At 59.7% G+C, this 22,365-nt stretch overlaps 1 protein-coding gene across 1 annotated transcript in view; it reads left to right on the forward strand.

The window, feature by feature from the left end:
* The window catches only part of STAB1 (stabilin 1), a 26,083-nt gene continuing 3,718 nt past the window's right edge, over positions 1–22,365 (forward strand). The window contains exons 1-52 of the mRNA XM_040994599.1: positions 1–101; positions 4,717–4,853; positions 5,065–5,180; positions 5,414–5,499; positions 5,568–5,637; positions 5,945–6,040; positions 6,292–6,402; positions 6,491–6,687; positions 6,838–6,968; positions 7,120–7,247; positions 7,424–7,521; positions 7,748–7,882; positions 8,007–8,150; positions 8,272–8,334; positions 8,557–8,670; positions 8,761–8,814; positions 9,064–9,144; positions 9,430–9,588; positions 10,376–10,438; positions 10,630–10,725; positions 10,880–10,966; positions 12,119–12,230; positions 12,554–12,740; positions 12,847–12,940; positions 13,047–13,205; positions 14,098–14,193; positions 14,720–14,815; positions 14,949–14,996; positions 15,114–15,244; positions 15,392–15,500; positions 16,004–16,081; positions 16,176–16,274; positions 16,390–16,488; positions 16,583–16,714; positions 16,836–16,964; positions 17,097–17,153; positions 17,440–17,523; positions 17,999–18,194; positions 18,278–18,373; positions 18,474–18,519; positions 18,614–18,690; positions 18,872–18,997; positions 19,180–19,253; positions 19,342–19,416; positions 19,528–19,650; positions 19,911–19,958; positions 20,108–20,185; positions 20,294–20,440; positions 20,709–20,849; positions 20,923–20,982; positions 21,980–22,156; positions 22,238–22,324. Of these exons, the coding sequence (XP_040850533.1) occupies positions 21–101; positions 4,717–4,853; positions 5,065–5,180; positions 5,414–5,499; positions 5,568–5,637; positions 5,945–6,040; positions 6,292–6,402; positions 6,491–6,687; positions 6,838–6,968; positions 7,120–7,247; positions 7,424–7,521; positions 7,748–7,882; positions 8,007–8,150; positions 8,272–8,334; positions 8,557–8,670; positions 8,761–8,814; positions 9,064–9,144; positions 9,430–9,588; positions 10,376–10,438; positions 10,630–10,725; positions 10,880–10,966; positions 12,119–12,230; positions 12,554–12,740; positions 12,847–12,940; positions 13,047–13,205; positions 14,098–14,193; positions 14,720–14,815; positions 14,949–14,996; positions 15,114–15,244; positions 15,392–15,500; positions 16,004–16,081; positions 16,176–16,274; positions 16,390–16,488; positions 16,583–16,714; positions 16,836–16,964; positions 17,097–17,153; positions 17,440–17,523; positions 17,999–18,194; positions 18,278–18,373; positions 18,474–18,519; positions 18,614–18,690; positions 18,872–18,997; positions 19,180–19,253; positions 19,342–19,416; positions 19,528–19,650; positions 19,911–19,958; positions 20,108–20,185; positions 20,294–20,440; positions 20,709–20,849; positions 20,923–20,982; positions 21,980–22,156; positions 22,238–22,324 (5,508 nt within the window). The 5' untranslated portion in view covers positions 1–20. The remainder of the gene's footprint in view (positions 102–4,716; positions 4,854–5,064; positions 5,181–5,413; positions 5,500–5,567; positions 5,638–5,944; positions 6,041–6,291; positions 6,403–6,490; positions 6,688–6,837; positions 6,969–7,119; positions 7,248–7,423; positions 7,522–7,747; positions 7,883–8,006; positions 8,151–8,271; positions 8,335–8,556; positions 8,671–8,760; positions 8,815–9,063; positions 9,145–9,429; positions 9,589–10,375; positions 10,439–10,629; positions 10,726–10,879; positions 10,967–12,118; positions 12,231–12,553; positions 12,741–12,846; positions 12,941–13,046; positions 13,206–14,097; positions 14,194–14,719; positions 14,816–14,948; positions 14,997–15,113; positions 15,245–15,391; positions 15,501–16,003; positions 16,082–16,175; positions 16,275–16,389; positions 16,489–16,582; positions 16,715–16,835; positions 16,965–17,096; positions 17,154–17,439; positions 17,524–17,998; positions 18,195–18,277; positions 18,374–18,473; positions 18,520–18,613; positions 18,691–18,871; positions 18,998–19,179; positions 19,254–19,341; positions 19,417–19,527; positions 19,651–19,910; positions 19,959–20,107; positions 20,186–20,293; positions 20,441–20,708; positions 20,850–20,922; positions 20,983–21,979; positions 22,157–22,237; positions 22,325–22,365) is intronic.

Raw genomic sequence — 22,365 nt, forward strand, 5'->3', positions numbered from 1 at the left:
GCCCAGTGTGCCCGCCAGCCATGCTGGGACCCCAGGCCCACCTCCTGCTTTGCTTGCTGGCCCTCTGCTTGGCTGGCCCTGGCTTCGTGAAGGTACAGAAGGTGAGTAAGCGGGGCTGGGGGCGGGGGCGGAGGGCTCACTCTGCCAGCCAGCAGGAAGGGACTGCGTGGATCCGGCATGGGGCTGGGGCCACACAGAGCAGCTGGCATACAAGTGGCCCTGTCTGGGCATGTCCCGGGCAGCTGGGCTATTGCGCCCACCCGCCTCCCCTGGGGGAGCCAACGGCTGTGGCTGACACCTGGGGCACAGGGGTGGGTCACCATTTGGCAGCCGGGTGGGGTGGGCAGCCAGCCCACAGGTAAAGGAGGCAGTCCTCCGGCCCTTGCCTCCCTGGAAGTGCTGGAGACCAGGGAGCTGGTCATGACCACTGCCCCGCAAACAGCAGCTACCAGAACCAACCTCCAACCCTTCCTGCCTAATTAGGATCCCCTATCTTGCCTGCCCTGGGTGGGAACTGACTGTATCTCTGCAGATTCCCCCAGGCCCAGGGGTGAGCAGGCTGTCTCCGCTGGAGCTTTTGAGGGAGTCCTCCACTGTGTGTGTGATGCTGGAATCCCCTGGCTGGGGCCTGCCTGCCTGGGAGATATGTCTCCTCAGAGGTCAAGTCCTGCCCTCTGGGGTGGCTGCTGTTGTCCCTGCAGCCCTCAGATGAACTTGCCCAGGACCCCACCACCAGGCAGGTGGGCACCAGGCCCTTACAACACATACCAGAGCCTTGCCAACACACACTCTTCCTCTTATACAGCCTGAATCCCTCTGGCAGGTACCATGGAAGGGGTCTTGCCAGAGCTGGGACAGGTAGCTGAAAGGCTGCCAAGGTGGCTGGGCTGCTGTGCCTGTCTCCCCACGTGATGCAAGGCAATGTCGCAGGCAGCATAAGGAATGCATGGAATAACAGTGTATGTCGGCTTGGATGGTTAGAAATTTTTGCCTCTGGCCACCTGGAGTTTGCTCTTCAGGGCTGGGATGGAGCCTGCCTGGGCCAGGGAATGGAGTCCTTGGTTCTTAGTGGGGAGAGAGGATTGCAACGCTGACCTCACTCGTGGCCCCTCTTCCGCCTTTCCCAAAACCACGTGTAGCAGGGACCCGGGTAAGGACTGGGCTGGGAGGTCCTGTGGGTCTTGGGCAGATTAGGCCAACACGGGAGAGTCTTGGCTGGTCCCTGCGCCAGGCATGTGCTGCTGAGAGTTATGCCCTAAGCTTAGCATAGAATGCAAGGGCTTCATTCAGGACCCAGTCCTGCCTCCCCCTGTCCTGGGGTCCCCTCGATGTCGATGTGAGAGGTGGACACCACAAACTCGATCCCCACTAGGGGCTGGGGTACCACCGCTGCTCTGCTCACAGTGGAGCCTGAGGTGTTCCTGGAGGGAGGACCTGACCACCAGCCCTTGGGTGTGGTCCCCAGAGGCATGCAAGTGGCAGGAGGAAAGCCTCTTCATCCATCACTGTCACACATGGTGACAAATGCCAACACCAGCACCCTACCTCGCCTCGGGTGGTTTTCAGCACTGGCTTTGCCCTAGAGCCCTCAGCTGGCACTGTGCCACTTTATTTCAAGTGGGAGGCTGCCAGCCCCCTACCCCAGGCAGGGCCCAGTTGGTCTGGGGTAGGGGGAGCCTGCTGCCCACCCAGCCCTGGCTGTGAGCCCCCCCAGCTGCTCGCCTTCAGTGTTACCCAATTTCCTAGTTACCCTCTGGCTCAGCAAAGCTGAGGACAGGAGAGGAGGGCACAGGAGGAGGGAGGGGGTGCGGTGAGACCGCAGGCTGCTGGCCCCGCAGTAGCATCCAGGCTGCCCCCAGCCACTTCCCCGTTAGCAGACCGCAGAGGCATGAGCGGAAGAGGCCAAATCACGGCGGCACAAGGGCTGCTTGGGAAGAAAGTGCTGGGGCCGCCGTTTCTCCTCTCGTGCCCTGGAGAGTCACACAGCTGGACTGGGTCCTAGGCGAGGAGAAGGATGTGCGGGGGGCCAGTTGGGGGCCAGTTCTGGGCCAGCCGGCCAGCCGCAACATACTCAGCACTTTTCAGAAGTTCCCAACTATGGGAGCCAGGCCTCTCCAGTACACTCTGTCACAGTTCACCTCCCTTCTGTCCCTGTGTGTCAAACACCAAACACCCTAAGGTTGGGCTCTGCTACCTGGGGTGCACTGCTGCAGGCTCCTGGGACTTCACAGCCCCAGCATTGGGCTCTGGGGGCATTGACCAGCCACCCACAAGTTTGGGGCTGTGGAGAGAGGGGACCTGTGGGGTTACAGTTTGTTAGACCCCTGTCATGGGGACAAACCAGATGCCTCCTGCCTTGCATGCCCACCTCAGGTGCTAGCCTCTTGCCTGCCCACTCCCTGCTCCCCACATTCCTGGGCAGCAGCCAGGGGCAAAAGTTAAAAATGCAAAAAAAAAAAAAAAAAAACCAAAAAACACAAAAAAACACAAAAAACTGCTTTCTGGAGCTGCCCCCTTGCCTATTATACAGGTTCATTTACGCCTACTCCCCGCCCAGGCAGCCCTCCGGCATCTTTCAGTCCCCAAGAAGCTGCCCAGGTACCCCTTTGTGTTAGGTACATGGACTCCATGGGTGGGAGCTGTGCTTTGGACTGTCCAGTCCGAAGGCACGTGAACCAGACACCCTCTTGCTCCAGTGTTCACCCCAGCCCCACTTGTCAGGCCTCAGGCTCTCCTGAGTCCCTGAGCCCCAGGTGGCAGAGCGGATCCTCAAACTAAACTAGAGGGCCCTGTGGGGCAGCCTAGTGGGGCAGGCTGCTGAGTGACGCATAAAGGGCCAGTCCGGTGTGCCCTGCCTGTGTCCATGATGGGTCACTTGCTGCTGTTTTTGTTAAGATTTTTTTTTGGGGGGGGGGGCCGGCATAATGGCACAGTGGTTAAGGTCCTCGCTTTGCACGCCCGGGATCCCATATGGGCGCCGGTTCTAATCCCGGCAGCCCCGCTTCCCATCCAGCTCCCTGCCTGTGGCCCGGGAAAGCAGTCGAGGACAGCCCAAAGCTTTGGGACCCTGCACCCGTGTGGGAGACCCGGAAGAGGCTCCTGGCTTCGGATCGGCATAGCACCGGCCGTTGCGCTCACTTGGGGAGTGAATCATCGGACGGAAGATCTTCCTCTCTGTCTCCTCTCTGTATATCTGCCTTTCCAATAAAAAATAAATTTTAAAAATTGTTTTTAATTGGAAAATCAGATTTACAGAGGAGAAAGAGTTTCTGTCCAGTGATTCACTCCCTTTATGGCTGCAATGATTGGAGCTGAGCTGATCCAAAGCCAGGAGCCAGGAGCTTTTTCTGGGTCTCCCACATGGGTGCAGGGTCCCAAGGCTTTGGGCCATCCTCTACTGCTTTCCCAGGCCACAAGCAGGGAGCTGGAAGAGAAATGGAAGAGCCAGGATTAGAACCTGCACCCATATGGGATCCTGATGCGTGCAAAATGAGGACGTTAGCCACTAGGCTTCCGTGCCAAGCCCCAGAGAGATGATTTTATTAAACTAATAACCTGAGAAACAATTTTATTAAACTATATTGCGGCCATCATCCATGCTTTTAGGATGACACGCCTTGTCTAAGAACATACAGACTTTTATGTCCCAAAAAGCCAGGGTGACAAAGCTCTTGTTACAAAGGTAAGGATATGCAAGCTCTTGTTCATTATCTTGGAGGAAACTAGCAGTCTCCAGGGTTGATTTTTCTGTTAAAGCCAAAAGGGAAGAGCAACACAGCCAGTGAACAGAGGGAAAGAGGAAGGGCTAGCCTTGGGCTGGAGGGCCTTCTTCCACTATTTAGGACCAGAAGGAGATGTGAAGGAGCAAGAACATTGGGACTTGGTTGCTTCAAGATAAACCATCACACCAAGTGTTCTTGGCTGTGATAAGCCCCTAGTCCACAGACACTCAGCTCCTCCAGCCCACGTTGGTGAATTGTTCCGAGGACTTGGGCCATGCTTTGCTGCTTTCCAGGCACGTAAACAGCGGATCAGAAGTGGAGTAGCTGGGACTCTAAATGGCACACATGTGTGGGCACCGTAGGCAGGGGATCAACCTGATAGGCCATGTTGGCCCCATTTTTTTTTTTTTTTAAGATTTGTTTATTTGAAAGAGAATCATTCATCTGGTGGTTCGCTCCTCAAATGGCCACAATTGCTGGGGTTGGGCCAAGCTGAAGCCAGAAACCAGGGGGCTACTTCCAGTTGTCCCATGTGGGTACAGAGGCCCCAAGCACTTGGGCCATCTTCTACTGCTTAAACAAAGAGGCTATAAGCAAAGAGCTGGATCAGGAGTAGAGCATGCAGGTCTCCAACCAGTACCCATATGAGATAGCGGCGCTGCAGGCAGAGGTTTTGCTCGCTACTCCACAGCACTCCACCTGTTTGTTTCCAAATGTAGAGCAAAACAGGCTGTGAGAGTAGGTCTCTAACTCACACCATTACCCAGTGACTGGGCAAGGCCACTGGCCAGGGCTGCGACGGGACAAGCTATCTGGGTTCTTGTGTCAGATGCTACAGCTCCCAGGCCAGTGCGGTGGGGTGCCGAGGTCTTGCTGTGTCCCACTCAACAGGCGAAAGGTTGAAGCCCGAGGGACATGAGGCTTGCTGCTGACCTGGACCACAAACTCCATGGCGGCTCCATGGCCCTCATATCACGCCCTGCCCTTGGCCTAGGTGCGGTCCAAGCGCTGTGATGTGAAGACCAGGTTCGTCACTCATGTCCCCTGCACCTCGTGTGCGGCCATCAAGAATCAAGTGTGTCCCTCGGACTGGACTCCCTATTTCCCACAGAAGATCTCCCAGGGCTGCCGGTACGGGGGTGCCTGGGTGCTGGCAGGAAGCGGGAGCAGGGCGCCTGCAGAGTTGATGGAAGGAGTCCCCAGGGAGAGTAGGGAGTGTTGGCTGGGTACCTGAAGGGAGAAGGGTGGGAGAGAGGGAGAACCCTGACAGCCAGCACGGGGGGGGGGGGGGGGCTGGGGGCAGGGAGCCCTCGGCGTGACCCTGTACACCCTCTGTGCCCAGCTACGAGGTCCAGCTGGGGGACTCCCTGATGTCCATGAGTGGCTGCAGCCTGGAGTGTTGGAAGGACGTTGTACAGAAGGCCTGTTGCCCTGGCTACTGGGGGTCTCAGTGCTATGGTAGGGGGTGGTCCCGCCCTGGGCTCCCCAGCTGCCTGTAGACCAGCCCCCGCCCCTTCCCCCCTCTCCTGCTCTCCCTGCTACCACCTTCCATCACCCAGGTTTAGCCTCCTGGCTTTGACTGCCCTGGGGTGAGGGTGGGGTGAGTGTGGAACCCCCTGCCATAGCTGCTGAGGTCCAGGGCAAGGCAAGGGTCGGGGACTGGAGCCCAGTTGTCGGGGTGCGGTCCACAGAATGCCCTGGAGGTGCTGAGACCCCGTGTAATGGCCATGGGACCTGCCTGGATGGTGTGGCCGGGAACGGGACCTGCGTGTGCCAGGTGAGGACTGGACAGGGCTGGGCATGGGGCTGGGAGTCACCACATTGACTCGGGGCATCTCCCACTAGGAAAATTTCAGCGGCTCAGCCTGCCAGGAGTGTCGGGATGCCACCCACTTTGGGCCCAACTGCCTGTCGGGTTAGTACTTGTAAACCAAGGGAGGCAGGGGAGGCGAGGGGTGCAGCCGACCCCTCCCAGGCTTGCTTCTGTCACTCCATCAGCCTTTGTATGTGATGAACTCCTTAACGGCCTCCTCCAGGAAGCCCTCTCTGAACCCCCTTCCCTTCAGGAAGCTCTGGAGGCCAGGTGCCTTCTCTGGGCCTTTAGCATGCCCATAGGCTGAGCTGCCTGCCCTGGGCTCCTAAGGCAGCACCTGCAGGGCTGAGTTTCAAAACACAAAAGGCGGGGCCCCGCCCTCCCAGCTGTGCCTATGTGTCCCTTCCAGTGTGCAGCTGTGTACATGGCGTGTGCAAACACGGGCCCCAAGGAGATGGCAGCTGCCTGTGCTTTGCTGGATATACTGGCCCACGCTGTGACCAAGGTGAGCATGTGCTGGCGCAGCCCAGGTACCACCAAGGTCTTCTGTGGCCATGACCCAGGGTGACTGACCATGCGCCAATCTTGAGCAAGACCTCTGCCTGTAGGCTGGCCTTGGGGAGTGGGTATCATCCAGGAGCCAGAGAGGGCAGGCTCTGCTGAAAGTCACACAGCAAATTAGCTGGAATGCCTCTGCTCCCATGCTTCCCAGCTGGGACCTTGGAAATCCCAGCACTCTCTTGTCTCCCTTCTCAGAGGTACCCGCCTGCCAGGCCCTGCGCTGTCCACAAAACTCCCAGTGCTCGGCAGAGGCCCCCTCCTGCCAGTGTCTGCCTGGATATACTAAGGAGGGCAACAAATGCCTGCGTGAGACCGGGAGTGCCAGGCGGGGGCTGGGAGGGTAGACGGAGTTGCTGGGTGCCCCCACTCACTTGGATGTTCCCTTCCCTGGCAGCACCCAACCCCTGCCAGCCCTCGCCCTGCTCCCCACTGGCCCAGTGCTCTGTGAGCCCAATGGGACAGGCCCGCTGCTACTGTCCTGAAAACTACCATGGGGATGGGACAGTGTGTCTGCCCCAGGACCCATGCACCGCCAACTTCGGGGGCTGTCCCAGCAATTCCACTCTGTGTCTGTATCAGAAGCCTGGCAAGGTGAGCCAGGAGCCCTCCCAGGCCCACACTGGCTGCAGGACCTGGGCGAGCCCCAGGGCCCTTGGGGGAGGATGCAGGGGCCTGTGTAGCAGAGGCCGGCAGTTTTCATGGACGGCCATGCTGTCTCCTGCTGTCCCTTCCAATGGTCAGGCCATCTGCTCGTGCCAGCCGGGTCTGGTGAGCATCAAGGAGAACCCAGCTGCTGGCTGCATTGCCCTGTGCCATGGCCGCTCCTGTGACCAGTCAGCCACCTGCCAGGTGACCCCCAATGGGAAGACCAGGTAGGCACAGTGACATCAGTGGGCAAAGCAAAGGAGGTGGGCTGGGCAAGTGGGCCTCAGCTAAGGAGCCTTGCGGTTAGGGTGGGGGCCGGGGGTGTGGAGGTCACTGGCCATGCCCCCACCCTGACCCACTCTTCCCTGGCCCTCCCAGCTGCGTGTGTAAGGAGGGTGAAATAGGGGATGGGCGTGCCTGCTATGGACACCTGCTCCATGAGATCCAGAAGGCCAACCAGAAAGGCCTGATGATCCTGAGGCTTCAAGTGGCCATCAGCATGCTGGGTACGTGAACATGACCGCCAGTGCGTGCCTGGGATCCGGCTGCTCGCCCCTGGCCCAGCTCCCCTGGCAGGGAAGGAGCAGGAGAGTGTGGGGCTGGGGAGGGCCAGACCAAATTCTGCAAGGACTCCCAAGGAGCTCCCCAGACCTTTCCTGACTTTCCTCTTCTGCTGCTCCAGAGCAGGGCTGCCGAGAGATCCTCGCCACATCTGGCCCCTTCACGGTGCTTGTACCGTCCATCACATCGCATTCCTCCCTGTTCCCCAGGACCATGAACGTGAGCTGCAGCCCATGGCCCAGCTGGCTGCTCCTGGCCTCTGTCTGCCCCCTGACCCCTCCACCCTGGAGGCTGCCCTGGTGTCAGGGCTCTGGGAGGGTCCCTGGTGTGTGCTTGGGGAGCTGTCCCCTGTGCTATGTGGGCAGGGTGGCATTGGCTTGCATGGGCTGAGTGCCATCTCTCTCCCTGCTGTCCTCCCCTGGACTCCCTCCCCCTTCCCCTGCAGACTTCCTTTGCCCAGCAGCTCTGCAGGCAATACATCATTGCGGGGCAGCACCTTCTGGATGACACGAGGCCCACAAACACGTACAGATGGTGGACGCTGGCTGGCCAGGAGGTCACCATCTCTCTGAACCGCTTAGTAAGAGGGGACAAGGTCCCAGGTGGGGAGAACAGCCCCGGCGGGGGGAAGGGTATGGAGATGGGAGGGTGTTCCACAGGTTAGGGGGCTGCCATGGGGTACAGCTGGACACCCAGTGTCTCAGCCGAGGTACACCTATAAGTACGGCAGCCAGTCCCAGCAGATGGGCAGCATCCAGAGGACCAACTATGTGGCCGCCAACGGTGTCTTTCACATGGTGAGCGTGCAGCGCTTGCAGCCATTTGCCGGGCTCACCGTGGACTCAGAGGTGAGTGGGTGCCTTCCCTTCCCCCTCCCCCTGTGGGGGACTTCAGGCCTGCACAGGATTCTGGGCAGGGATGCATGGCCTGCCTGTCCCCCGAGGTCCTCATAGCTGGCACTTTCTATAGAAAACCATTGGCCAGATCCTGGCCTCTAAGGAAGTCTTCAGCCGCTTTGAGACCATCCTGGAGGTGAGTTGGCAGGGGGCAGGTGGGCAACCGGGCCCATATGGGATTAGGAGTCAGGACCTATTTGCTCCCAGCTCTGCCTGGCAGCGGCCTGGGGTCCCAGGGTGGCGAGGGCCCATTGTTTGTGTCTTCCACTTTCCATGTTTCCCACCCGTGGGCCCTGGGCAGTGAGTGGGACCTAGGCAGGTGTCTGGGTCCCCTGAGTACCACCCCCAACTGCTGCAGAACTGCGGGTTACCTTCCATCCTGGAGGGGCCCGGGCCCTTCACAGTCTTCGTCCCCAGCAATGAGGCCGTGGACAGCCTGCGTGATGGCCGCCTCATCTACCTCTTCACAGCTGTAAGCATCATGCGGAAGGAGGGGCTGGCGTTGCTGGGGCTGCTGGGCACCTCCTCCCCTCCAGCAGCTGAACCCTCTCTTGCTTGCCAGGGGCTCTCCAAACTGCAGGAGCTGGTGAGGTACCACATCTACAACCATGGCCAGGTAGGAAGCGTGTGGGGCTGGGGTGTGGTGCGCCCTGTTCCCCTGCATCCCCCACAGGCTCCCCACAGAACTGGGGAGCTGAGTGTAGAATCTGATCTTCCCAGCCCCTGGAGTTGGGGGGGACAACTACCTCTTCCTTCCCCCTCCCCTGTTGCTATCTGGACCCCCCCTTAGCACAGAGAGAGGCAGCTGTGAGGTCATCAGGCGAGGTGTGGCTTCGCCTGCCTCAAGCCACTTGCCTCCCTCCAGCTGACCGTGGACAAGCTCCTCTCCAAGGGCCGTGTCCTGACCATGGCCAACCAGGTGCTGGCTGTGAACATCTCCGAAGAGGTGAGTCACGGACATTCAGGACAAGTGGCCTGTAGGTTTGGGACTTTGTGGCGGGCAGAGTGCCCTGTTAGGCTCTCTTGGGGTAGAGGAAGGAGAGCAATACAGGCCAAGTTCTCCTCCTGAGGACCAGCGGGGGGGGGGGGGTGCGGGGGGTAAGCCACTGTGGGGCAGAGTGGAGGCAGATGAGGTGGACACAGCTGGTTGGGCCCGGCCTTGAGGTTGCAGCGGTGGAGCTGCGCAGCCAGGGCTGGGCCGGCCATGGCACACCAGCAGCCTCTTCTGCAGGGGCGCATCCTGCTGGGACCTGAGGGCATTCCAGTGCGGACAGTGGACTTGCTGGCAGCCAATGGCGTGATCCACCTGCTGGAGGGCATCCTGCTGCCACCAACTATCCTGCCCATCCTGCCCAAGCATTGCAATGAGGAGAAGCACGAGATTGTGGTGGTGAGCCCTGGCTAAGGAGGCCGCACCCTCGGGGGCGGCTTCCCGTCTCAGTCCCTCCTTGGAGGCCACCACAAGCCAAGTCCCTGGGCCTGGATGATTTCTGGGGGAAAGATGATGCTAGTTCGCAATGCTTTTGGACTTTCGAGAACAGGCCTGGGGGTGGGGGCTGTGCTGGGGCGGGAAGGAGTCTGGCTAACATGGCCACTCACAGCTCTCTCCCGGCGCAACGGAAACCCTCTCATCCATCCTGTTATGAAGTGAAGCCCTTGGGACTCTTGAAACCTCTTCCCACTCTCAACACTGACACATGAAGGCTTGAGTTGCAATACGAGCTTTGGTGGGGACACAGCATTCTGAGACTTTAGTGGGTATTGAGTCAATAGGTGGGCATAGGGGACTGTGAGCCCCAACTTTGGTGCCAGCCCTTACCCGGGGTCCCAGCAGTCATGGCATCTGCCCCCTTGGTGCCCTTGTTCCATCCATGAAGGTTCTGGCCCTGCTGTCACTGGCTCGGGACTCCCCCCTGGCCTCCCTGCAGGTTCCCGAAGGCCGCCCCCCCATCCCAGCCTCCCTCCCCCCTGCTCGGCTGTTCCCCTCCTCTCCGCTGGGTGGCAGAGTGGAGTGCTGTCCTCTGGCCTCCCTGTGGTCAGCCCTGCCCTCTCATTCCTCAGACTTGGGCTCAGTGTCATGGCCAGGGTTTGCTGAATGAATCCGCACTAACTGCTCTGCCTTTCTTGTCTTGCCTTGCCCTGCCTTGCCCTGCCTTGCCCTGCCCTGCCCTGCCCAGGGCTCCTGTGTGGACTGCCAAGCTCTGAACACCAGCACCTGTCCCCCGAACAGCGTGAGGCTGGTGAGCACCCCTTGGTCCAGCCTCAGGGCTCCCTGGCTCCCTGCTGAGGTTTCTAAACACCTCAGGTGATGGTGGGGAGTAGGGACTGGGAGACCAGGCCAGAGCTTTAGGGCTTCATTGAGGAGCAGTGTGAGCCCCAGGGGCCTGCCCAGGACTGGCCCTGCTAACTGGCTGGCATGACCCATCTCCAGGACATGTTGCCCAAGGAGTGTGTCTACACCCACGACCCAGCTGGGCTCAACGTGATGAGGAAGGGCTGTGCCCAGTACTGCAACCAGACTGTCACGGTGAGCCTGGGCTTGATGCTTCTAGCCCGGGGTCCCCAAGCCGGGCTGCGAGCAGGTGCCATGGAGGGGCCAGCCTTACCTCCTTGCCCTAGAGATGGCGACTGACCTAGGGGAGGTGAGACTCTGGGTATGGGACCCACCCTGTCTCTTACAGAAGCTCGGTTGCTGTAGAGGCTTCTTTGGGCCTGAGTGCACGCAGTGTCCCGGAGGGTTCTCCAACCCCTGCTACGGCAAGGGCAGAGTGAGTCCCCGGGGGAGGGGCTGGGGAGCCGGGGCTCCTTCCAGGTTGGCTGGTGATTGGCCGTGTGTTTGAGCCAGGCCTGCATCTCTCTGGCCTTGGCAATGGAAATTATTTGCAGTGTTTTATCTAGACAGCACTTACTAGGTACATTTTTTTTGGCATCTTTGCCAGTAGTTATCTTGGGTGTTCAGTTTTTGCCACTCTGTGTATGTATTTTTAAAGATTTATTTATTTTTTTAATCAGAAAGGCAGATTTATAGAGATAAGGAGAAACAGAGAGCATCCTCCTTCTGCTGATTCACTCCCCAAATGGTCACAATAGCCAGGCTAAAGCCAGGAGCCTGGAGCTTCTTCCAGGTCTCCCACGCAGGTGCAGGGTCTCTAGAACCTGAGCCATCCTCCACTGCTTTCCTAGGCCATAAGCAGAGAGCTGGATCAGAAGTAGGACAGCTAGGACTAGAACCAGTGCCCATGGACTGCTGGCACTTGTAGCTGAAGGATTAGTCTGTTGAGCCACTCTGGCAGTCCTGGTTTTTTTTTTTTTTGTTTGTTTGTTTTTTTGCCACTTTGAATATTGGGGCTGCTTCAGTGTCTGGCAATAGAAGAAGAGAGTTCCATCTCCCTAGGTTGAGCAGAAGTCACCCACATGGCTTCCAGGGCAGGGTGCCTTTTGGGGAGCTAATTCTTCAGCAATATCCGTGATTTTCAACAGTCACTATGTTGGCCAGCATTGTAGCATAGTGGGTTAAGCTGCCACCTGTGATACTGGCATTCCGTATGTGCACTGGTTCAAGTCCCAGCTGCGCCACACCAGATCCTGTTCCCTGCTAACGCACCTGGGAAAGCAGGGGAGGATGGCCCAAGTGCTTGGGCCTCTGCACTCACATGGGAGACCTGGAAGGAGCTCCTAGCTCCTGGCTTGGGCCCAGCCCAGCCCAGTCCTGACCATCACCACAGTTTGGGAAGTGAATCAGCTGATGGAAGTGCTTACACACTCTCTTTCCCTCTCCCTTTCTTTCTGCAACTCTGCCTTTTGATGGGTGGGTTCTTGGGGGAGCAGAGCTGAGAGCTGGCCTGTGCAGGTGTGGGGAGTGGCAATGGGGGAGGGGTGTGCAGGGTTCTGCCCCGGCTGACCCACCTGCCCCCCTCCAGTGCAACGATGGGATCCAGGGCAACGGGGCCTGCCTCTGCTTCCCGGACTACAAGGGCATCGCCTGCCACATCTGCTCCAACCCAAACAAACACGGGGACAAGTGCCAGGAAGGTGGGTGGCTGCAGCCCAGGCCATTGCCGGAGAGATAAGTCCTCCCAGAAAAAGGGGATTGGTTCCCCCCAGGAAAGGGGGTGGAAGCCAGAGACAGTGCAAGAAGACTTAAGTTTACAGGCACTCGCCTTACCCATGCCAGGAAGAGAACTATAGTGTAACCTAAAGCAAGCAGACTTGGGGTGTACCCCTCATCTTCCTTCTCCCTGTTGAATTGAGAAGGACCTCAAAGTGCACTCTATCCTGATTGCCCCAGTCCCCAGCACCTCTGGGCTCTCCTCCAGCCTTGTCCCTTCCCAGCCCCTATCCCCTCCTCCCTGCAGACTGTGGCTGTGTCCATGGGCTGTGTGACAACAGACCAGGCAGTGGAGGCGCGTGCCAGCATGGCACATGTGCCCCTGGCTTCAGCGGCCGCTTCTGCAACGAGTCCACGATGGACTGTGGCCCCACGGGGCTATCGCAGCTCTGCCACCTGCATGCCCGCTGCGTGAGCCAGGCCGGTGTTGCCAGGTAAGGACTTGGCGCTGCTTCTTGGGCCCGCATCTGGGATTTTACGCTGGGTTTGCTCATCAGTTCAGGCTCAGCGGAGACCCCTCCTCCACGTGCCCCCCACCAGATGTGTCTGCCTTGACGGCTTCGAGGGTGATGGCTACTCCTGTGTGCGCAGTGACCCCTGTTCCCGCCCAGACCGCGGGGGCTGCTCAGAAAACGTCAGTGTCCCCCCAACCAGCCCCTTTCCGGCAGCTCCCCCCAGGGCAGGGGGGAGGTGGGCTCTCTGGCCCCCCACCCTGTGTTATTGAGACATGGCTCTTGCAGGCTGAGTGTATCCCTGGGGCCCGGGGAAGTTACAACTGCACGTGTCACAAAGGCTGGAGCGGGGATGGCCGCGTGTGTGTGGCCATCGATGAGTGTGAGCTGGATGCTCGTGGTGGTTGCCACAAGGATGCCCTCTGCAGCTACGTGGGGCCCGGGCAGGTAAGGCATGGAAGCGGGGAGGGGGATGCAGGCCTTAGGGCTGGGGGACTCCCCCTGTGCCACAGCAGACACTGGGGGACACCCTGGAATCCTGGGTGCAAGCTAGGCACCTGCTTGGAGCTGTAGCAAAGCCTGGCAGAGTTTGCACCTGTGCTCCCCCAGCATGGGGGAGGTCTGTGCCTTGGGCCTCAGGAGTGTGCTGTGGAGCACAACAGGCTAAGAGCCCCCTCACAGCAATGGCATTGTGGATCTTTCCATAACAGGAAAGAGGTCCAGCTCCAGGTCAAAACTTCTCAGTCTCAAAGTTGGGATCCCCACATGAAGTGTGTTGTGCCCAGAGAACTCGGGGTTCTGAGTAGTGTTCAGGAGCTCCCACCATGCCAGCTGCAGGGGAGGGTGGTCAGTTTTCACCTCACCCAAGTCTCAGGGCACCCAGCTCTAGGACAGCCTCCTGGTTATCAGCCCAGGGGCTTTGGCCATCAGAACTCAGCATGTGAGGGCTGGAGCTCTGGATTCCAATAGCAGCCTGAAGATCCAGGTGCCCCTACCTTGGGAACAAATCTCTGAAATCTGAGATCACCTGCTCACTGGTCACCTGCGGCAGTGTGGACGAACCAAGGGTGCAGCGTTCCAAGGGAAAGGGCTGCTGGGCTGGGGCTGTGCAAGCTGCTGTCTCTTAGGGTGGTCTTTGCACACACCTGTGCATGCACGCATTGCACCACTGACCTGTATGGGCTGGCGGCGGGGCTGGGTGCTGAGTGCGCAGTGTCAGCCAGGCCTCTGTCCCCACAACCCTGCTGGAGGGTCACAGATCTCCAAGGGGCCCAAGGGAGGCCTTCCTAGCTAGAGCCCTGGGGCTGCGAGCTCAGGCTCCCTGTTCTTGCCTCTCCAGAGCCGGTGCACCTGCAAGTTGGGTTTTGCTGGGGATGGCTACAAGTGCAGCCCCATTGACCCCTGCCGAGCAGGCAATGGAGGCTGCCATGGCCTGGTGAGCAGGTGCTGGGGCGGGGGGCTGGCGAGGTGTGCTGGGTTGGGCCTGGGTGGTGGAGTGCACATTGGTCTCTCTCTGCCATCAGGGCCACTTATATCTCTCTCTGCCCTCCATACAAGTATTCATGCTTCTGTGCTGAAAGAGCTTAGAAGAGCCTGTATCTGCCCCAGCCCCAGATGCCGTCCCAGCCCCAGATCTTGCCCCTGCCCCAGCCCAACCTCTCATCTCTGTTCCTGCAGCTACCAGAGCTCCTGTCCCCTGAGCCCCCTCTGCTCTCCCCAACCCCCACAGCAGCCCCCATCTCTCAGCTCAGGCTCCCGAGGGTGCAGGGCCTCTCTGGGCTGCCCCTCATCCATTGAGGGTGCAGTTATTCTCATGTCACACAGTTACAACCTCACAGGCCAGCTCTGAGAACAAAGGCTGCCTCGCTGGAGGGACAGGCCTGGGGAGAGGGCAAAGGGAGCAGAGAAGGGCTGGTGGCTTCTGGCTTGCCTGCTCAACGGAAGCCATATCTCTGTCCCAGGCCACCTGCCGTGCAGTGGGGGGAGGCCAGCGGGTCTGTAAGTGCCCCGCTGGCTTTGGAGGTGATGGCTTCAGCTGCTATGGAGACATCTTGCGGGTGAGTGAGGCCCAGTCCCCCTTTTCCCCTGTGTGGAGGGAGGGACCTTGTCTGCGCCTACAAGCCCTGGGTGTGGGTGGGAGCGAGGGGAGAGCGCTCAGATCTGAGGTTTCTGCCCTTTCCTTTCTCTTAGGAGCTAGAAGCAAATGCCCACTTCTCTGTCTTCTATGAGTGGTTCAAGGTAAGACAAAGGCACAATGCTTGTGGGGGGACCAATCCAGGAAGCCTCCCTGGACATGGCTGCAGGTGGCCGCCATCATCATGCCTCCTGCTCCCTCCCTGCACTGTGTGCACACAGAACGCCAGCGTCACCCTTCCTGCTGACAGCCAAGTCACAGCCCTGGTGCCCTCTGAGGCAGCCATCCGCAGAATGAGCCCCGAGGACCGGGCCTTCTGGCTGCAGCCAAGGAGGCTGCCCGACCTGGTCAGGTGGGGTGGCCCCTCCCCAGGGGGCAGCAGGAGGTCCACAGCCCCCCGGACTGTGCAGGGTGGGGGCGCGGGCCCGAGTTCCCAGGTACCTTACATCCACCAGGTTCCCTGACCCCTGACAAACCTTTCTGCTCCAACTCCCATCAGGGCCCATTTCCTGCAGGGTACCCTCTCTGAGGAGGACCTGGCCCGGCTGGGTGGGCAGAACGTGGCCACCCTGAGTTCTGTGCACTGGGAGATTCGCAACACTAGTGGGGTATGTGGAGGACTCTGGGCAGAGGGGGTCAGGAGGGACATGGATACCCAGGCAGCACCCCCAGACCACAACCCTCCGACGACAATCCCCCTCAGACCACAGCCCTCCCAACCGCAGATGCCCCCATATCACAGTCACTCCAGACCACAGCCTCCAGACCACAACCCCTAGACCACAGAACCCCTGGCCACAGCCCTCCCTGAACTACACAGTGCCACCTGACCACCGTTCCCTAGACCACAGCACCCAGGGGTGATATCAGGGTCCCCACATACCATCCAGAGCTGTCCCCCCAAGGAGGCATGGACACGCCAACAGCACAAAGTGTTCTCTGGGCAGTAGGGACCATCCTGCTAGAGGCAGCTGGGCTCTTTGTGCGGGCACATCTTGGCCCAGCTGTGGGTCAAGCACACAGCCAGTAGCCTGAGTGTGGCAGGCCCAGGCTGAGCCACTTCAGGAGCAGGTCCATGCCTGCCCATGGCTGACTGCCTGCTGCCTTGCAGAGAGTCTGGGTGCAGAACGCCAGTGTGGATGTGGCTGACCTCCTCGCCACCAATGGTGTCCTGCACATCATCAGCCAGGTACAGCCAGCACAGGGCAGGGTCGGGGTGGGCTCCCTCCCTAACCGGCCCAGAGGCCGTGCCATGGTTACGGGGCTCTCCCTCTGCATGCCAGGTCTTACTGCCTCCGCGAGGCGTCGTACAGACTGGACCAGGCTTGCTGCAGCAGCTGAGCTCTGTGCCTGCCTTCGGCCTCTTCCGTGACCTGCTGCAGGTACTAGGGAGCGCCTGGTTGGGGTGGGGGGCGCTGTCCTCAGGTGTGCAGAGCCGGCTGGCTCCCAGTGTGATGACCAAGGACCAACACGCCTACCCCTACCCCCTGTCCCCAGCACCACCAGCTGGTGTCCCAGATCGAGGCTGCCACTGCCTACACCATCTTCGTGCCCACAAATCACTCACTAGAAGCCCAGGGCAACAGCAGCAACCTGGTGAGGCTGTGGTGGATGTGAGGGCCAGGGAGGGCGAACACATAGAGGTCAGAGACACAGGGGTGTGGCGTGCTGAGCTACCTCTGGCCTGCAGGATGCAGACACGGTGCGCCACCACGTGATCCTGGGGGAGGCACTGTCCCCCGCAGCCCTGCAGAGAGGGGGCCATCGCAACTCCCTCCTGGGTCCCGCATACTGGCTTGTCTTCTACAACCACAGTGGCCAGGTTTGAGGGGTCCAGCCTGAGAACTTTTTCCTGGGAGCCCCCTTTCCCTTGGGGGTTCCCTCTCACTGCAGGGTGAGGGTGGGCTGGGGTGAACTTGGCCGCCTCCTGTCACACTCCCTAGCCGGAGGTGAATCATGTGCCGCTGCAAGGCCCCGTGCTGCAGGCTCCCGGCCGCTCACTGTTCGGCCTCTCGGGGGTCCTGACCGTGGACTCAAGCCGCTGCCTGCACAGCCACAATGAGGCCGTGAGGGTGAGAAACCGGGAGGTTCCCTCAGTCAGGCCACCCTGGAGGAAGGAGGGCAGTGGGTTTGGGGGGTCGACACCCCCAGACCACAGAACATCACCTGATGTCTTGTCCCCTCCTGTGCCCCCCACCTCCCAGGAGAAATGCATCAACTGCTCCCGGAAGTATCGCTGCTCTCAGGGCTACCAGCTACAGGTGAGGGTGGTGGAGCACAGCTCCCCGACCCAACTCTGCTCAGCCTGGGCCTGGGAAGCTGCTAGTCCAGACAAGTAGTAGATTTCCCTGGCAGAGGCTGTCCCGGTCAGCTTGGAGCTCCACCGTCCCTCCCTCCCTGTGTCAGGTCTGCCTGTCTTGCTCGTTCCCTTCCCCTCTTGTTCTGGGCTGCTGCTTTGTCCATCTGACACCTGCAGTCCGTCTCTCTCCCATTCCCTGCTCCTGCCCCTCGTGTCAGCTGAACCCTACTGCCCATCTCTGTGCCCAGGACGTACCCAAGAGGAAATGCCTCTACAAGTCTGGCCGGTCCGTTTTCCAGGGCTGCATCTACACTTGTGCCAAGAAGATCCAGGTCGGGCCTGCCAGGGTTGGGGTGGGAAGTGGCTCAGCTCAAGTTCTTTGCCACAGAGTTGGGCAGGGGGAGGAGGGGCGGGCCAAGGCGGCAGCCTGGATTGGACCTCAAAGGGCAGAAGCAGTCTGTGACTTAGGTAAGGTGAATGAGGCAAGCTGGGGCAGGAAAGGATTGAAACTCCCGAGCCTGGGGTTTGCCCGTGAGTGCCCGCTCCAGGACTGTGGATGGGCAGAGGGAGAAGGGGACCCAGCAACTGGGCTTCTCTGCTTGAGCCTGTTGCCCTGCCCAGGCCACAGGAAGGGAAGTGGGGGGCATTCTCTACTCTCCCTCCAGCTCTCCTTCCAGTCCCCCGGCTGTGGGTGCAAGTTGCTTGGCTCCACGTCTTTATGGCCCTGAGATGATTCCCTTCCCCTTCCCCCAACTTCTGTCCTGGCCTCTGCCCAACCCCTCGCCCCTCTCCTCACCACACATATAGGTGCCTGACTGCTGTCCTGGCTTCTTTGGCATCTTGTGCGAGCCATGCCCCAGGGGCCAGGGTGGCGTGTGCTCAGACCACGGGCAGTGCGAGGACAGGTTCCTGGGTGACGGCCAGTGCCGCTGCCGGGAGGGCTTCCACGGGACAGCGTGTGAGATGTGTGAGCTGGGCCGCTACGGGCCCAATTGCACTGGAGGTGAGGCTGGGAGGGCGGAGAGCCTGGCAGAGGTGAGCCAGCTGCAGCCTCTGGGAACTCCTTCCTACTTGTTCCCTTCCCAGTGTGCGACTGTGCCCACGGGCTGTGCCAGGAGGGGCTGCGAGGGGATGGCAGCTGTGTCTGTAACGTGGGCTGGCAGGGCCGCCGCTGTGACCAGAGTGAGTGGGTGCTGGGGCCAAGGGGCCGAGGGACCACTGTAAGGGCTGGGGGAGGGGATGCTCCTGGTCTGAGAGATTAGCCCCTTTCTCCTGTCTGCAGAAATCATCAACCCTCAGTGCCCTAAGGTGTGTGACCCCAATGCCAAGTGAGTGATCCCAACTGGGGGCACATGGGGGAGAGATTGGGGTCAGTGGAAGGGGACTGGACAGGCCTAGGCTAAGCTGCCCCTCCTCCCCCAGCTGTGTGCAGGACTCGGCTGGCACCCCCACCTGCGTCTGTGCTGCAGGATACTCCGGCAATGGCAGCTTCTGTGCAGGTGCAGCTACACAGACACTCGGGACCCTCCCTGAGATGGGGGGCTGTCCCCACAGAGCCCCATCCCTGCCAGGACTGGCCTCTCTCACTGCCCCACCTCAGGCCCGCCCTCCTCTCTTCTTTACCTTCTCATGCCCTTTTCCCTACCCCACCCTGCTGCCCTGGGACCATTGTAACCCTAGAAGTGGACCCCTGTGCCCATGGCCACGGGGGCTGCTCCCCCCATGCCAACTGCACCAAGGTGGCACCTGGGCAGCGGACATGCACCTGTCAGGATGGCTACACAGGCGATGGCGAGCTGTGTCAGGGTAAGGCTGGGACCGCAACCTGGAAATGTGAGGGCTGGGGTGCCCAGAGGTGGAAACTGGGAGCACTGAGCAGCTAAAGGTACATAGACAGCATAGCTGAGCATCTAAAGCATAGACAGGTGCATGGCTGGGTGGGTAGGGGCTGCCAGGGGTCACCCTTCATTCTGGGGCTCTCTCCACAGAGATTAACAGCTGTCTCATCCACAATGGGGGCTGCCATGTGTACGCCGATTGTATCCCCACCGGTCCCAAGCAGGTCAGTGTGGTGGGGCTGGAGCCTCCCCCAGGGCAGCCCTCTCCTGCCTGTGGCTCCCGAGCAGCCATGCTTACCCCAACTGGGACAGGTCTCCTGCAGCTGCCGCGAGGGTTACAGCGGGGATGGCATCCAGACCTGTGTGCCTCTGGACCCCTGCTCCCAGGTGAGAACTCCAGACCTTGGAGGTCAGGCAGGGTACTTCTTGGTCTCCCCCCCAGCTGGGTGGTGCCCCAGAAGCTGCCTGATGTCTCCTTCTTTCCTGCCCCTGCCACAGAACAACGGAGGCTGCAGCCCGTATGCCATATGCAACAGCACAGGAGCCGGCCAGAGAACATGCACCTGTGATGTGCTCCACACTGTCGGGGATGGCTTCACCTGCCGCACCCATGTCGGCCTGGTAATGACCCCTAGCCCTGGCCCCCTAGGCGGGACCTCTGACCTTGGCTCAGATCCTAGATATGTGATCCTAATGCCAGTCCTGGCCCTCACAGGACCTGGGAAAATGGTCCAGGTCCCAGCTCCACCCGCCCCATCCTGCCTGACCCTGGGCTTGGCTCAGCCCTGCCTTTGCCAGACCTTGGGCTGCAGGTGTTGGGCCAGGCGCTGAGCCCCAGCTGGGAGCTACTTAACATCTGAGCTGATTCTCACTTTCCACAGGAGCTCCTTCGGGACCAGCAGGCCTCATTCTTCGGCCTCCACCTCCTGGTAAATGACCAGTCCAAGCTCCCACCCCTCCCTGGGCCTCCCATGTTTTATTCCAGCAGCGGGCTGGTCTCATTTCTCCAAGCCCAGTCTTGGTCAGGAGAAATAGGGAAGCCTGGAGTTGGTCCTAGGTAGCTCCTCTCGTGTCCCAGGAACACAAGGAACTCAAAGGCAAGGGACCCTTCACCATCTTCGTGCCTCGCATGGATCTAATGGCCAACCTGTCACAGGTTTGCAGCCCCGGTGGGAAGGCTGCGGGAGGAGGGGCAGTGGGTGGCCACTGCTGAGGGGCACAGGCTGGCAGTCCTGCCCCCATGAACCTCATGACCTCACTGCAGGATGAACTAGACCGGATTCGGGCAAATCGCCAGCTTGTGTTCCACTATCACGTGGTTGGCTGTCGGCAGCTGCAGAGCCAGGATCTGTTGAATGAGGGCTATGCCACCGCCCTCTCAGGACATACCCTGCGCTTCAGTGAGAGGGAGGTGAGCCTGACTCCCATCTCCCAGCCAGGGGCACTACAGGGAGAGAGATGAGCCCAGTCCCAGTGTGATCCAGCCCCTCTCCAGGGCCAAGGGCCCCTCCCGGATTCCAAGGCTGCCTGAAGCCTCCATTGCTCCACGGGTCCCACCTACCTTCCACTTCCATCTGAACGCAGGACTGTTGGTGCCCCAGCCAGCCATGCCCCCACCTACACCAATTGGCTTTGTGGAAGCTTGGGCCCCATCCACGCTCCTGGGTCCCATCCCCCAGGGCATCATTTACCTGAACGACTTCGCACGCGTGGTGAGCAGCGACAACCAGGCGGTGAACGGCGTCCTGCACTTCATTGATCATGTCCTGCTGCCACCGGAAGTGCTCCACTGGAAGCCAGACACTGCCCCGGTCCCTCTGGTATGGCCCGGGTGCGGGCCTGGGAGCTGGGCTCCTGTCCTGTCAGGCTTCACTCAGGAATGCTTTTTTCCAGAGAAACATCTCAGAAGCCGCCGAGAGCTTCGGATACAAGATCCTCAGCCGCCTACTGAGGGTACTGCTCTTGTGTGTGTGTTGCACAGGCGTGTGAGCACGCGGGAGTGCCTGCGTGCTTCTGACATGTGTGCATATCTGAAAGGCAAAATCCCTAAGAGCAGTTCATGAGCTGGTTTTAATTTTCAGAAACATTTTATTTATTTGAAAGGCAGTTAGGAACAGAAAGGTCCTACACTTCCTGGTTCACTCTCCAGATGACCCCAACAGTCCAGGAGCCAGGGGCTTTCTCTGAGTCTTGCCTGAACGTGGAGGGGTCCAAGCACCTGAGCTGACCCAATGTCTTCGTAGGCTCAACCCATTAGCTGGGAACTGGATCAGAAGTGGAGCAGTCAAGACTTGAACCAGTACCCATATGGGATGCTGGCACAGCAGGAGCTCTGCCACAGGGCTGGCTCCAGATAAGATTTTTTTTTTAAGATTTATTATTTATTGGAAAGTCAGATATACAGAGAGGAGGAGAGAAAGAGAGGAAGATCCTTCGTCTGCTGATTCACTCGCCAAGTGGCCACAACAGCCAGGACTGAGCTGATTCAAAGCCAGGAGCTCCTTCCGGGTCTCCTGCACAGATGCAGGGTCCCAAGGCTTTGAGCCATTCTTGACTGCTTTCCCAGGCCACAAGCAGGGAGCTGGATGGGAAGTGGGGCTGCTGGAATTAGAACCAGTGCCCATATGGGATCCCGGCACATGCAGGGCGGTAACTTTAGCTGCTAGGCCACCGTGCCAGACCTTAGTTCCTAAATTTTAAACAGCTTTCACTGTAGCACATATTATGCTTATTCTATGAGTTACTGTTCACATCTGATTGTGCCTAATTTATACACACCTTTATTGTGGGGATGTATTGAGGAAAACCTAGTACATAAGATGCAGTGGTACCTGGGGGAGAAGGGGACACTGGTTGTGCATGCGTGGCCGGTGGCAATACCCTGGGCTTCCTGAGCCCCTCAGTGTCTGTGCTCCTGCTCCCAGCCTGACTCCTCTACCTGTCCCACCAGGTGTCTGGCGTCCTGCCTCTGCTTCGAGCTGTGTCCCACAGGCCCCTCACCATGCTGTGGCCCACAGATGCTGCCCTCAAAGCCCTGACCCCTGATCGTCAGGCCTGGCTGTACCATGAGGACCACAAAGACAAGCTGGCAGCCATTTTACGGGGTCACGTGATCCGCAACATGGAGGTGAGTGCAACCCCTCCTGGGTCTCCCCACTGCTTGTGGCTTGGGATGCCTTTGCCATTCCAACCGAGGCTTTGTCTGCAGGCCACAGCATCTGACCTGCCTAACCTGGGCCCTCTTCGAACACTGCACGGAAACCTCATCTCCTTCTCGTGTAGCCAGGCCCGACCTGTGAGTCTAGGGAGGGAAATGGCTTGGATGAGTCAGGGAGT

Source organism: Ochotona curzoniae, unplaced genomic scaffold, assembly GCF_017591425.1.
Source record: "Ochotona curzoniae isolate NIBS_2020 unplaced genomic scaffold, NIBS_Ocur_1.0 contig_908, whole genome shotgun sequence".
Taxonomy (NCBI): Eukaryota; Metazoa; Chordata; class Mammalia; order Lagomorpha; family Ochotonidae; genus Ochotona; species Ochotona curzoniae.